Source organism: Chlamydotis macqueenii, chromosome 1 (assembly GCF_036417535.1).
Source record: "Chlamydotis macqueenii isolate bChlMac1 chromosome 1, bChlMac1.mat, whole genome shotgun sequence".
NCBI lineage: Eukaryota > Metazoa > Chordata > Aves > Otidiformes > Otididae > Chlamydotis > Chlamydotis macqueenii.
This window is the reverse complement of record NC_141556.1, coordinates 123,429,457-123,443,684: the sequence shown is the minus strand read 5'-3', so window position 1 is coordinate 123,443,684 and position 14,228 is coordinate 123,429,457. Positions and strand designations below refer to the sequence as shown.

Sequence of the window (14,228 nt, the reverse complement as noted above, 5' to 3'; positions counted from 1 at the left end):
TCTTTCAGTTCTTGTTGACTTCTCTTAGAAGTACAGAAGACAACCAAAAGGCAGTAATTTTTTTTTCTTGCAAACAGATTGTTCTGAGAATCACAACAGCAGTTTCTGTGTGTTCTAGCATCTGCTAAGACACAAAAACAATTAGGGTGAAATCACAGTTCTAATTAAGATAAGGTGCTTGACTTCAACAGGGATTGTGATTTCACTCTTCAGTTCTAATTTGGGAACTGTTTGTGCAGTTAAGCATGCGGCACAGAAAGACTGGCATCATCTACACAGTGCATATGCCATCTGTATGCTTAAATTGGAACAGCGTCTCTCAAGTAGCCGTTTTCTAGAACTGAATTCCTTTCAGTCGCAATCAGGAACATAACTTTGTGAGTAGAAAGGAATTAATGTTACTCCGCAAAAACCATAATACCAAGTTTCTAGTTCAACAAGAACTAACTCCAAATCTGTTTTTCTTCTGTAATGACAAATACAATTTTTTTTAATGGAAACATAATATTAAGCCACATGTAACTGTTACAGACAACCATCACAAATTTACCTCAACAGGGTTATACAGAAACAGACTCTTCAATTAACCCTTAACAGCCCAAAGCAGTAAAATAATGTTTAATGCCTAAAAAAAGGAGGATTGTTCCTCAGCTTAGGAATTGAAGCTTAATAGATTTTCTGTAGAATTAGTTTAAGTCATATTTTTTTTTAAAGAGGCTTCCTAAAAGCATGAGTTGAGGATCCCCTTTCCTGTCTTTCTTAAAATAGGCTGTAAAGAGTTAGTTAAGGTGCTGATGAGATGAATATGAGGGCAGGGCTGAGTAGGTAGGTGGGACCTACTCGTGTTCCGTTATCTTTGTTGTAAAATTGGTGTGCGTGATCTAACAGGACAGGCAGAAACAATTTCCCAGAAAGCAGTAACATTCAGCCATCAGCAGGCAGTTAGTTACAGGACTGAGGAAGAAATAGGATGGTTCATTAAATTCATTACCTCACAGGATGAAGATTGGGTGCGATAACTTGGCACAATCTTAAAGGTAATACTTCCACGCATTTCCCTCTGCAAAAAGAGAAGCACTTCTTTAAAGACTAAGACACTGAAGATAAAATCTCCAAATCACTAATGCTTGAAAGGAAGGCATCATAGTTGGAGAGCAGCAGTATGTTTTCCTAAAATAAATATTCAGAAAAGCTAAAATGCTATGGCTAATTTTTCATTTCACTTAAAAACTAACATTTAAATCATCTCTCATTAACCTAAAAGATAAACACATTATTAGTTTGTTCAGCTGACCAGTTTTCAAATGCCTAGAACCTACAGCTGTATTTTAGGGTGAGACATTCAGAGATGTGTAGGTTTCTTCCACATCAGTCTTTTCTTTGTAGATAAATTCTCGTGATCCACAGAGTCTTTGCTACTAAAGTGACATTTTCTTCCCTTTGATCATACATGTGAAATAGCAAAACATATTCACAGTTTCTGGAAAGCTGCATGTTACTGTACTAAAGGTAAAAATATAAGTCTTTCATCAAAAGACTGTTTTCAAACTAGAAGAACATGGCGTCTGCTAGTTTGCATTTACTATAGTAGAATAATATTCATAACAAGTAATAACTGCAGAATAGCAGCAGATTATGGCAACATGTTTGCTCATCCATATTTTATTAAATGACAGTTTGAATATAAGTGTCACCACAACTGACAGGCTGACAACTGCAGGACTCAATTTGGGCAGAGAGGTAAGCAGATCACTTAAGTGATCTTAGAGTTTTTTCCCTTTCTCTCTTTGGCTGGCTTATTGCGAGCCAAAAAAATGCTATTTGCCTAGACTTACTTAAGCTTATCTGTATGGTTCAGGACACAACAAAAGGATTAGTGATATCATCCAAGATCCCAGGGTTATGGTTGCATGTAGAAAAATTTGCAAGTGTTATGGAACATCACCTTGACTTTACTAGCATAGCTCAAGATGGAGTTTTTCTGCAAAAAGACAGACTGTCTGAGCTGAAAATGTTGTTTTTGTTCTTTGTAACATCAATAACCATGAGCCACAATAGTTACAAATAGAAAGAAAGGATGTTCCAACTACATCAAAGGAACACATTTTTTCCCTATGATGATAATTAAGTATTGGAACAGGTTGCCCAAAGAGGAACCTGTCCTGTCAAATCTCTGTCCTTGGATATTTTCAAGGCTTAATGATACAAAGCCCTGAGCCACCTGGGCTACATTCATTGTTGACTCTGCTTTGTGCAGGAAATTGGACTGGAGATCTCCTCAGGTTACTTCCAACTTGAATGGTTATGATTTATTGTCTTCGTATTTGTGTAGCAATTATACCAATAGTCAAGAAAAGTTTCTTTTATTTCATAGCATACTCAGTGACTACACTTGGTGTAGACTGAAGATTTAAAATTAGGGCATGATCTTTATAGATTGACTTGGGATGAGTAATAGGAGAAAAGCAGTATTTTTTCCGTTATGTCCACTAGATTCAAGAGAGAAAACTCCTGCATTTCAACAAAAGAAACTCAGACATTACAAAAAACTTTCTGAAATGCAGAAGGGTTATATACTAAAGTCAACTGCCCGGAGAGTCTGGGAAACCTCCAAGGTTTCTACCTTCTATCATTATATAAGGTATAAAAGGTATAAGGTGCAAAAAAGCTGCTACTGAAAAACAGGACAGAGCCTGTAGAAGGCTTTAACAGCTGAACACAGGAAGACTTTGTGTTACATGCACATGTAGGCTATCAAGAATAGAAGAAAAAGGGGAAGTCACAATGCAATTACATAAAAGTTTTGTCAAGACAGGTGATTTTATAAAGAACATGAGAAAGATTTCAGGCACTTACAAGCATTTTTTGTAGTTGTTCTACAGTTTGATTTGCCACACTGATTCCGTTTATTTCTCGGATTTCATCCCCTACATGTAGCGTACCTGCAGAGTTAACAAAACACACAATCACCTCAAACATATTTTTACAAATTGAGATAATTGTAAGACAGCACTAACATTCATAGCAAGGCATAAATATGAAACAATATCAAAGTAAGTTTTTTGGCTAGATTTAGAAAAGGACTTCGGTAGCTATGTATTAGCTACCAAAGATGACGAATCTGTCTTTCAGAGTGCAGTCGATACACCAGCATGAGATGCCCAGGCACTCTATAAAGTACATGGGGAAAACACCAGTCCCTTACAAGGACACTGCAAAAACCCGCATACTGAAAAGAAAGTTGTCTGCAACTAGTCACCTGTAAATGCTCAACAGAGATATTAAAGCAGTATTTGATCAGATGACTACTTAACGCAGTTTGGCTTCTGGACTGAAGAAGACTTCTGAGTCTTAATTTTATCACTCAGACTGCTGTATTTTTTAATTTCTCTGATTTTGATTTGCCATAGTCACAGTATGCATTTTCTGTATGTACACTTGACTTTAGCTTGAAGGTAAATGATTGGTGTGACTACCTACAATGTCAGATGATGAAACAAATATCTACTTAACTTAGGCAAGTCAAACTGACCTGCTGAAGCTGAGATGGGAATGGCATGTTACAACATGGATCTAAGACACTACAGAAGCTCAACAGGGAAGAGGCAGCGAATGAATTAATTATCTTCAGGATTAAAAGCAACCAAAGAAACTTGTTTTGGATGATAATTTCTGACTTGAGTAGCTCAAAGCCCACCTAATTCTCTAGCAGCTCTCAAAAAAACCTTCCATTATTTTTATTATTAGCCAGAAGATGTTTTTCACATAAAATATGACAAGGCCATTTACTTCACACAAATTTATTTCCGCTGTATGATTTATATGTCAGTATCCTTTTGTAAATACTGTACCTAATACAATTACTGTACCTAATATAATTAATCTTACTTGGAAAACTAGCAACTGGCAAACATTTCCTAAACTAAAATCTATCTATGGAAAATTACCTGAAAAAGCCAACCACCTAGAACCCTGAAAAATACTTAAAATTATTTTCCTGAACCAAAATAATCAGTTTTTCCAAAGAATACCATGCAAGCAAAACATTCAGCTGGACAAACGTATGAAAATCAAACTGTGTGCCTGCTACACACAAGCACAGCCTGAACCAAGGAGAAGAATCCTGAAAAGCTCTGTTGCTATAATTGCCCTTGGGCTCTCTTCTGTGAAACAGAAGCTCACTTGGCAGTGATACAGGAGAGAGCCCAAAGTTTAGAAAAACTTTCAGTACTCTTCAAGAGTAAGTCCTTCAGTCACATTAAATTCTCCAAACAATTCCACAGGAGCTGATCTGCTGATAGTGAAATTCTAAAGAAGGACTCATTACAATTCTTCTTCCACTCTTCAGTGGAAGAATCATCACCGTTAATAGTTTATTGAATGTGAATGCAACAGTCCTGCATCTGAATTTCACATTAATCTAGTTCACATCTGGAATATTAATGGCCAAATCTCTAGTGAAACACTTTGAAAGTTCAGTTTTGGCAGACTTTCTCAGGAAGGCATTCAATACCCAATTCTTAAAAAAAATATTCTAAAAAACCTGCTGAGGCTCTGTGTTGACTGCATCATGCCAAAATTAAATTGTGTTTGAAGTGAGTGTAATTATTATTGAACAATAACATTGAGTCAGAAAAAGCATACACCCTGGAATAGTATAAAGTTTCTTTGTCATTATTCAAAATATAAATGTGATAGAATTAAATATTAGATTGAGAATCAGACTTAGTAATATCCCTGTATCAAAATATTTCTGTTACTCTGACAAGTGAATATTGCTCTGTTCTTGCCTGGAATATAGCAGTATACATAAAAGTTGGGAATAAAGCATCGACATTTAGCAGTAGGTCATTCTGTTTTGGGGGTGGGTGCATTGATAAACCATAGGAAAACATTTTCAATCTGAGGGAAGAGGCTTTTATTATTTGCAGAAACTTTTTATTCTTTATACATACTCCTGTTGGAAAAAAGTATTCTTGACATCTTTGAATAACAAGTCTTCCGTGCCATTTGTAGCTTTCATAATACCTATGCTTAACCACCTAATTCTGGTTGCTTTTGGTTCCTTTTCTATTGACAATGCAGTGTTTATTCAGAATTTAAGCTATTAATGAGTTATTGATATAATTTGTAATAACAAAGAATAGATGTATTTCTGGAGTACATTATTTTCTTCTTTGTCTTTGCAAGGCAGAGTGAAGACAGTTTTAAGAAGGGTGTGCTCTTGCTCTGCACAGAAGTATAAGAAATCCTACCCTATTAGGAAGGAGACAGAACAAATTTTTCCGAGTCCCTGTTCAGAAACATTTTTTTAGCCAAAAGAAAATTCTGTAGCTTGGAAAGTGAAAGGCTATGAACATATAATAATATTTTCACTGAGTCATCACATACATTTTGTTAGAACTGAATAAACCTTATCAGGGGTGTCAGTGTTCAAAAAACTTGTGTGAGTTTTACATTAAGTCTCTTTGAGAATGTAGCATAGACAATGTACAACTGCTGTTTTTCTGGTGAGGTTAAATGGGCAGCCAATAAGTCCTCTCTCTTCTTTGGAAATCTTTTTAAATGCCACATTGGGACCTCTTCTTAAATACATCTTAAGAATTAATTAACACGTAAGCATGTATGCCCCAAAACCAGTCAGCAGCAAAAACCCTGTGGGTTAATCTACTGAGAACTCAGGCTACATGCAGATCCCCAAAACCAGTATTTACAGTACGAGTAGTCTAAACAGAATCCACAGGTAAAAAGTGACTGGACAACTGAGCTAAGTTAAGGCACAGACACAAAGGTGAAAGCCAAGACATAATTAAAAGCGTGAGATCTAAGATGCAATTCATTTACTTATCCTAAAAAAGTAAACAAAAAGACAATTTTTAATGACTGAAATTGGTATTTCATTTTAATTGAGCTGAGTCCTCTGGAAGGTACAAGTAGATAGCATCTGTACAAGCCTATCTTCCCACTTCAACTCCCCCACCTTTTGAATAAGGACAACTATAATCAGCAGGACTAGATACAGCTGGCACAGAGATAGGAGGCAGACTTCATAGCAGCTACTATTTCGTGATTGGGAATTGTGTAGTTTTGCACTTAACATTGCTAGATCTGAAATTACACAGTTCCTGTAACACTCCCAGTAGAACTATTATCTAGTCATTGATATTACTGCCTGGCAGTTTTACATATAGCAAGAGGAGACAGCAGAAACAACAACATTAAAAAAAAAAAACCCAAAACAAATAAAAGCCACAGACCCTGTCAAAAGGATTCAAAGACATGTTGTACTCAAGACCACTGTCAACTTACATTTGCGTTCTATGCAGTAAAGATATTCTAAATATAGGCATGTTGAACGAAGCAGTGAAGCTAAGAGGCATCTAAAGCACTAACAGAATTAGAAATATTTAAAAAACAGATGATGATACTACAGAATCACTGAAGTATAGTTCATTTTTGAACTAAACCTACGTGCAGAAGAACTACCTTAGATGAAGCACCTATAGAATAAGTTAAATTTTCCAGATCTTTAGAAATAAAACACATGGTACAATTAAAAAGAAAAAAACCCAGAGTTTTAATGGGCATAGTTGGGATTTTTTACCTAGCTTTAGCAGGTTTTAAAAGTTTTATTACCCCCATTATAGAATGCAGTCATGTGAAACTACACTCTGCAAATGATCACACTACCCAAGTACAGCTGGAAGAAAACCTTCTTCCTGCAAACCTTAAAGCAATTTCCTTTTAAAATTAACTTTTAGAAGCCAATTAAATTTCAATTCAGAATGTCCTTTAAAGGAATATAAATGTCTATATGAATTACATCTTTGCTTGTATGAAATATTTTATATTTCCTGCTTCTTGACAGGTTTGATCATATCAAGGAGATGAAGTGAATGTATCAGGGAAAGGATCACTGGACCCTTTCCCTGTTTTACGCTTTATCTTCCTAATTACCTGCTCCTATTTCCTTTGAAATAGAACAGTAGCCCAGAAGGAAATGTGGTCTGACAAATGATGAAAATTTTTATGTTCATCAAAAGAAGAAGAGGGCAAACTGGAAAAACTGAAGTAACCCTCTTAAGGGTGCAATCCAAACTTGCAGCTAACAACCTAGCAGTTTAAAGTAGGACAAAGTCCAGCTATTTTTTGACATCTGATCTGGACACAGAAAATGGAAAAAAGGAGTAGACTAGAGATGAGAAAAGATACATGTTTGCAGGGTTTGCTATAGTAGTGAAAACTGAAAATAAAGATTCAAGTTCTAGGGACAAAAAATATTTTTATTTCAAAAATGATATTTATGAGCCTCAACATTAAAAGTACAAAGATCCTCAAGAACTGTGTAAAAATAAAAGGAAAAATTTAAATGTTTTTTTTTTTTAAAACTCATTCATTTTTGCAAGAAAAGTACTGTAACTAGCATAAGGATTTATTTTTTTAAGCAGAGAAATGAGGAATATGTACCATTACACAGTTTGTACAAAATGATCTAAATAATTGTGTTTAAAGACAAAACTATTCATGACACACAATTACCTTGCCGGTGAATCATTCCTCCATGCATAATTCTTGCCACAATACAATGGTTCAGCTCATTCATTTTTAAAGTGATTCCCTAGAAAAAAGAAATGTTTATACTTTTAAAGTAAAATATTAAGCAATGTGATTCTTGAATGGTTAAGAACAGTTCACTTTTCCTAAAAGCTTGAAGGCAGAATATAAATTTTAAGGTTAAAATAAAAACTTTGCCACTCACTTAAATATGAGCAATGAAAACAGATACTATTTGTAAGTGAAAATGCAATACTTTAATATATGAGCAAATAAGATTTTGTTTTGTTAAAAATGTAATTTTGCTTTGAAGTGCAAAGTGTCCAGTTTGGTTTAAAGCCTAATCTGCTGTAAGTACTACAAGGTTGTTTTTAAACAAAAACAGCTCTAGAGGTACAGTGGTAGTATGAATGCAGGCACAGCATTTTAAGTTAAGGATATACAGAGGAGGATAAGTATCTGCAATGGCTGCTGAACGATTCCAACTGTATTGGCAACCCTACTTTAAAGTGCAGAAATTGTCATTAAAATCATGATAATGCTGGTCTTTACCACTGCAGAGTAAAGAAAAATACTGAGGTTCCCTCTATACCATTGGTTCATCTGTGTTCTTCTGGAACTGCACCAGTCGAACCCGCGTTACATTCTCCATATCCATGTCGCCGTTGGCGCTTTCTGGAGAATCTCCGTTTAAGTATGGAGAGGTGGGAGGCGGTGTAACTCTCAGCGCTTCATCACTGTAAACTTCATGTGCCACTACATCATGAGTTTGAAGTAAGGCCTAGAGGAGATCACAGCAACAAATTATCAGATTTCTATAATCTCTGATGCCCCCCACTCATTTCTTGAGAGTATTTTTGAAGTTTTTCAAAAAATTAAAGGAAAACCAAGTATATGCACCTCACTTTCTATACAGGAACTTTTCCCTTAAAGGAGTCTAAGATAAACTTCAGCAGACTGCAAATGCATGCACACATACCTAGCCTTGAAAATCTGCATGAATAAACCCGATTTTCTACCGTAGATAACTCAATGAGAACTATGCTGCTTCCCTCTTCCCCATCTTCTTGACATCTGCAAGGTGTCAGAATTAGGCCATCTTTATTTATGTGCCTAGACACAGAATTAGGAAGCTGCCTTTCTGAGCAAACTATTCTATAATAATTACCCTAGTAAAATGGAAGGGTATTCAGATCCCCTGTATTTCATTCTAATACAGACAGCCTGTGGATCGGTATTGATCAAAAGAATAAAATACTGTTTTTTGTTGTTTACTAGCATAATCACTTCCATATTCTCCCCTTCCCCTAGAGCATGGGCCCAGCACAACCACACTGAGTTCAAAATGCTTGATAAAAATTACAGTCTAAACCAACAAACTGCTCAAATACTACTTCATTAGTTCTCCTCTGTTACGTGCAACACGTAATTGATTAAATGTAATTAAATATCTTTGGTAAGTAGAACAACTGACTGTGTAAAAACTCAAAGCTAGGGCTTCGAGATATGAAACCTGTGTAACTGTAAAAATAACATAGTATTGCACGATAAAAGCTGGACAAAGTGTAAACATTTGCAAAGCAGTATTCAAGAGTACCAGGCTTTTTGATGGTATGACATTGCAGTGCTCTCCAGGATATCTTTAAGAGCCCTGTATTACATCTATTTCACATTTGCACTCAACTCTTAATAATGAGTATACTATAGCCAGCTTGTCTCTGTCCAAAAACTAAATACGATTTATACATGAACATGCTAGTTCTACTCCTGTGCTATCTCACCAAAGACCAGAGATAGATCCTGCCTCTATACCCAAATGGATGGGTTTCTCAGGTAAGCATTGACAAATCAAGCCTAGTTCTTACAATATCTCTACAATAGTAGAGGTATCAGCCACCACTGCAGTTAGGTCAATCTATAGTAGAGTTAACATCTTGTTAATTTTAATTTAAATTCTTGTAACTCAACTTGCAAAACCCATCAATCTTGCGAAACTTGAGATTGACCATCTAGAATTTGTTTTGGCAGAGAAATTTGACTCTACAACATCTTAGTCATCAATTAAAATGCTTAAGTAGAACTTAAACTGAAAAAAGTCATTAAAAAAATCCCAGAAATACAAGTTGTATTTCTGAAGTGGAGCTGAAGGTGAAAATGGGATTTTCTTGGCCTCCACAAAATCTTAAATTTGTTCCCAAGGTAGCACTTCTAAAGTGTACTATTTTATAAAAGATAACTTCATAAACAGTTTAAGTTCACTTTCCTCAAATCAGTTTCAAACTATAGTTTGGGAATTCAGTATTATAATGACAGAATGGAACTCCTTAAACTAGCAATGCTCTGCTCACATTCTCTCCTGTTTTTCCAATGGTTCAAACCCACCTACACAAATACTATTTTCAGTTAAGTTCTAACCTGTACCTGCATTTTCTGTTTTTCACCTTACTTTGTCAACCACTAAGCTCAAACTTGCAACAATTCCTCTGCGTTAGTCTGTACTACTGAAGCAACATTTTATATTAGAGATCTGGGCCATAGAAGTAAGTTAAACCACTTTTATTTTAAATAAATTCATCATGTGATCTATTTAATTGGGTGTAAACTTATGTGTGATTACTCCAATACAGGTTTAGGGATTTAGCTTAATTCTTACTCTAGTATCTGAAAACTGTTTGCAATTGTCCCAAATAAGATATGAGCAGCCATGTGCAATCACGCCTTAGCCCTGGCTGTTATAAACCGATCCATTCTAGGAGTGAGTGTGGTGTTGGCTTTGCGCACAATCACTCTTTAACAGAGTAGGATGATCTCCTGTCCTTCTTTCAGTTCAATCTACTCAAAACTACTGACTTGACTTCATGCACCTGCCTGTATCTGTTATACTCTCCACACTTTAACATTATATTTCTTACTTAAGTCAGGGCCTTACATTTGTTTCACATGAAATACTTGCCTTGCTTTATACTATATTTTTACCAATAATATATTCACCTTTTAGGAGGTTAAAATATGGTAATTTTAACATTTTTAAAGTTTCATAATTATACGAGATAACTTTTGAATGTGCTAACAAAAATTAACACAAATTCAGAAACACCAAATATTAGAGTGCAGCAAGCTCAATTTAAATACTGAAAACATTTAAGATAAAGACTGCTACTAGACTTTAAGTAAAGATACTTGCTTTCATGCATTTCTGTTAATTTTGATAATTTAGATTTTTTCTCTATTTTTCTTTTGCAGAACATGATAATCCTACTGAAAGTTAAGTTTAGTGAGAACAACTGCTTTCTACTATATTGCAGGATCAGTTATAGGAAGGCACATGACGACGGATAAAACTTCAATATGTAATTAAGTAAAAGTCTCCTAGTACAGCAAACATTTCATTTGCTGCCATATACTAAACATATATAATAGAACCTTTTACAGACAAAATAGGCACATTTGAAAAACTACTTGAAGTTGTGTAACGGAATAAAAGCTCCTTGAAATTTGTACTTGATAATATTTTAAAGAATTCTTAAATCTTTCTGTTGAAAGATCTTTAGGCAAAATTTACATACATTTCTTTAAATTAAAATTTTAAGCATGTACAGACTAAACTCATAATTTATTCCTGTACCCATACGGCACACAAGGGTAAAAAAAAACCAAAACAACAAAAAACCTTTGAACTCTAAGATCTCACTGCTAATAAGAGTACTTACAAATGTATACTTTATTGACTTTGGTCCTATAAAGGCCTATACATAGTCTAAACCACTAACATTGTTTAAGCAAATGAGACAGACTATACTCCATTGTCTTCTGATTAGGTATACACATTAGATAATAATATAAATAAAACACTTTGTTATCATACAGGAGTTTACGGACATGATTCTACTTATTGCACCTTATTGCTTCAGCCAGAGTATTGCTCTGTACAATGCTTGGTAAACACATTGAGTGTAGGCTGACAATATTGTTTTATGCAATTATTTCCTTTCCTAATAATATCTATTTTAAAGGCTTTGGCTCTGAGGGTAAGTTTGGCAGAATACCACATACATAAGAATAATTTTGTAAGGTCTGCAACCTTATAAAAAGTGTATCTGGGAACAGGAGTGGGAATGATGGGAGAGGATGGGACTGCCTCTTTGACATCGGGAGGCTCTTTGGTATCTGCATCCTAAAGGTATGGTTCCATAGCAATATATAGTAATTTAACTGCTGATTTACATGTTTCTGCCATTCCTCCCTAGCCTGGTGTCCTGGTTTTATTTAGAGAGGGGGGACTACAGTGGCAGCTTCTGTAAGAAGCTTCTAGAAGTGGTTTCCCCTTTGTCCCAATGACTCGACCGGGCCTAGGGCAGACCAGCCGCTGGCCAAGGCCGAGCCAATTGGTAGCAGAATGTTCTGTGATAACACCTCTGCAATAACGTATTTATGAAGGCGAAAACAGGAGGAAAAAAAAAAAAAAAAAAAAGAGGGAGAAGATGTGAAGACACTGAGCGGGGGCAGAGAGGGGGAGGCATGAGCCTCGTGGGGCTTGGCAGGCCTCACCCTCTGGCCTCCCACTGGGCGGCCGACTGGGCCCAAATCGACTCGGCCCGGCTGCAAGAAGTGGAGGAGATGAGATGTGAAGAGAATCTGAGAGGCATCTGCCAGCCTGTTGTGAAGAATTTCTTGTGAGAGAATTTCTTGGCTGCAGACGCCAAGGTCAGTGAAGAAGGAGGAGGAGGAGTAATGCAGGTCCCAGCAGAGATTCCCCTGCAGCCCGTGGTGCAGCCCATGGTGAGGCCGGCTGTCCCCCTGCAGCCCATGGAGGCCCACGGAGGAGCAGAGATCCACCTGCAGCCCGTGGAGGACACCACGCTGGAGCAGGGGAGGAATGTGAGGAGTTCTTCCCCCGACAAGGAAGTAGCGGCATAAAGTGACATGTGATGAACTGACCATAACCCCCATTCCCTCTTCCCCCCTGTGCCGCTTGGTGGGGGAAGGAGGTAAAGATAATGTTAAGCCTGGGAAGAGGGAGGGGTGGGGGAAGTTATCTTGTTCTCTGTCTCATTATCCTGCTTTGGTTTTAATAATAAACAAATTGTTTTCCCCAAGTCGAATCTGTTTTGCCCGTGATGGTAACTTGAATGATCTCTCCCTGTCCTTATCTCAAACCTCGAGCCTTTTTTCTTATATTATCTCTCCCTATTTTCTCAGAAGGTGGGAGGAGTGAGGAAGAGACTGCGTAGTCTGGTCCCGATTGGGGCTGAACTACGACACCCAGACTGCATGTTTCAGTCCCCTTGCTGATTCTGGCTCTCGCAATATTCCAGTTGTCCCTTATTCTTTTTGCTAAATGGATGGATCATTGCTCTGTTGGAGCAGTTTTCTACTAGTTCAGCACAGTGCAATACTGAAGTACAGTGTCAGATGAATGTCAGAACAACTGCAAGGGAGAGGATGAAACATGGGGAGAACGGATGAGACTCCATCACCTAGCAATGTAGCTTGGAATGCTATAGACTAACTTACTGAAACCACTCCTCATAAAAAAATATTGGTTACGGAATTGCAGCTTATTCCTTAAAAAAAAACCAACCAAACAAACAACTTTTTATAGAATTGCAGCAAAAGAATTGTGACAAATGGTTTTAAATTTATGAGGAAATCAGTTTGAAATAGAGAACCCTGTAAAAGATTATTTCTAACTCACTTTTTCTGTTGCTTGATTTGATATATAAAATTTTTATATGCCATAATCATGTTTACTGATGCCTACTCTGAAAATAATTTATACTTAAAAAACACTCTTTCTCCACGGTGCCTAATGTTTTTTAAATACTGTGTGGTAATTTCACAAAAAAGGTAAATCAAATGAACCTGTCAGGTTCCAAATAAAGATACTGAGTACCAGAGAGTATTGTTCTCATTTTTTTCTGTAATTATTTTTTTTTTTAAATCTTTCTTACAATATAGCTGAGTGCCATTCCACCTTGTTTTATGTTCTATTTCAAGCAAGTATTCCTGTTAAAAGTTGAATCAGATCTGTTACAGACTTCAGGACAGGTATAATCTCCAGGCAATGAAATATCAGTGTGTTGCTGAGTACAACATAAAAAGCCAATGTCTGCATTAGCAATCAGTGCAATGAAATATGAATGAATCAACAAGTAGAACAATTGGTTTAGTGAGGACCCGATGTACACACTGAATGCACTGCAGGAGTTTTTACTTCTGACCAGCTTCCATCTTGCCCGGTGGATTGAATGTCCATCAGCTACTGGATTACACCAGCTTCTGGCATACATCTTTTAACTTTAGTTTAATTTTAAATAAGTTTAGTTTTACCTGAAAGGAGTCTAGTTTGCATGCTCTGAGAACCTTACATTACACAAGACAAAGCATTGTAAGGTGACACTCAGGAGATTCATTTCAAAACCACACTCCTGATCTGATTTAAAGTACTAAAATAAATGCACTGAAAGCTACAGTGGTCATCAAAAGAACACACTGGGACATACACCTATCCAGATTTCATCTTATACCTGAATATGAGGCTTGGTTCAGCTCACTCTTTCCTGGAAATTAGGTTTATCCTTCAGACTTACAGTAATTCAGCTTTCAGGTGAGCAAATTCCACAAAGCCCCCTGCATATAATCCTTGTTAGGGAAAGTCAATTCATGGTTTTAAA

General features: G+C 36.4%; 1 protein-coding gene across 6 annotated transcripts in view; it reads right to left on the bottom strand.

Moving 5' to 3' along the window:
* Window positions 1–14,228, bottom strand: part of CASK (calcium/calmodulin dependent serine protein kinase) — a 226,098-nt gene that overhangs the window by 33,502 nt on the left and 178,368 nt on the right. For all 6 annotated transcript variants that reach the window (XM_086766406.1, XM_086766422.1, XM_086766396.1 and 3 more), the window contains 4 exons: window positions 8,147–8,335; window positions 7,540–7,618; window positions 2,857–2,942; window positions 992–1,060 (listed from right to left, as the gene is read on the bottom strand). In XM_086766406.1, the coding sequence (XP_086622532.1) occupies window positions 992–1,060; window positions 2,857–2,942; window positions 7,540–7,618; window positions 8,147–8,335 (423 nt within the window). The remainder of the gene's footprint in view (window positions 1–991; window positions 1,061–2,856; window positions 2,943–7,539; window positions 7,619–8,146; window positions 8,336–14,228) is intronic.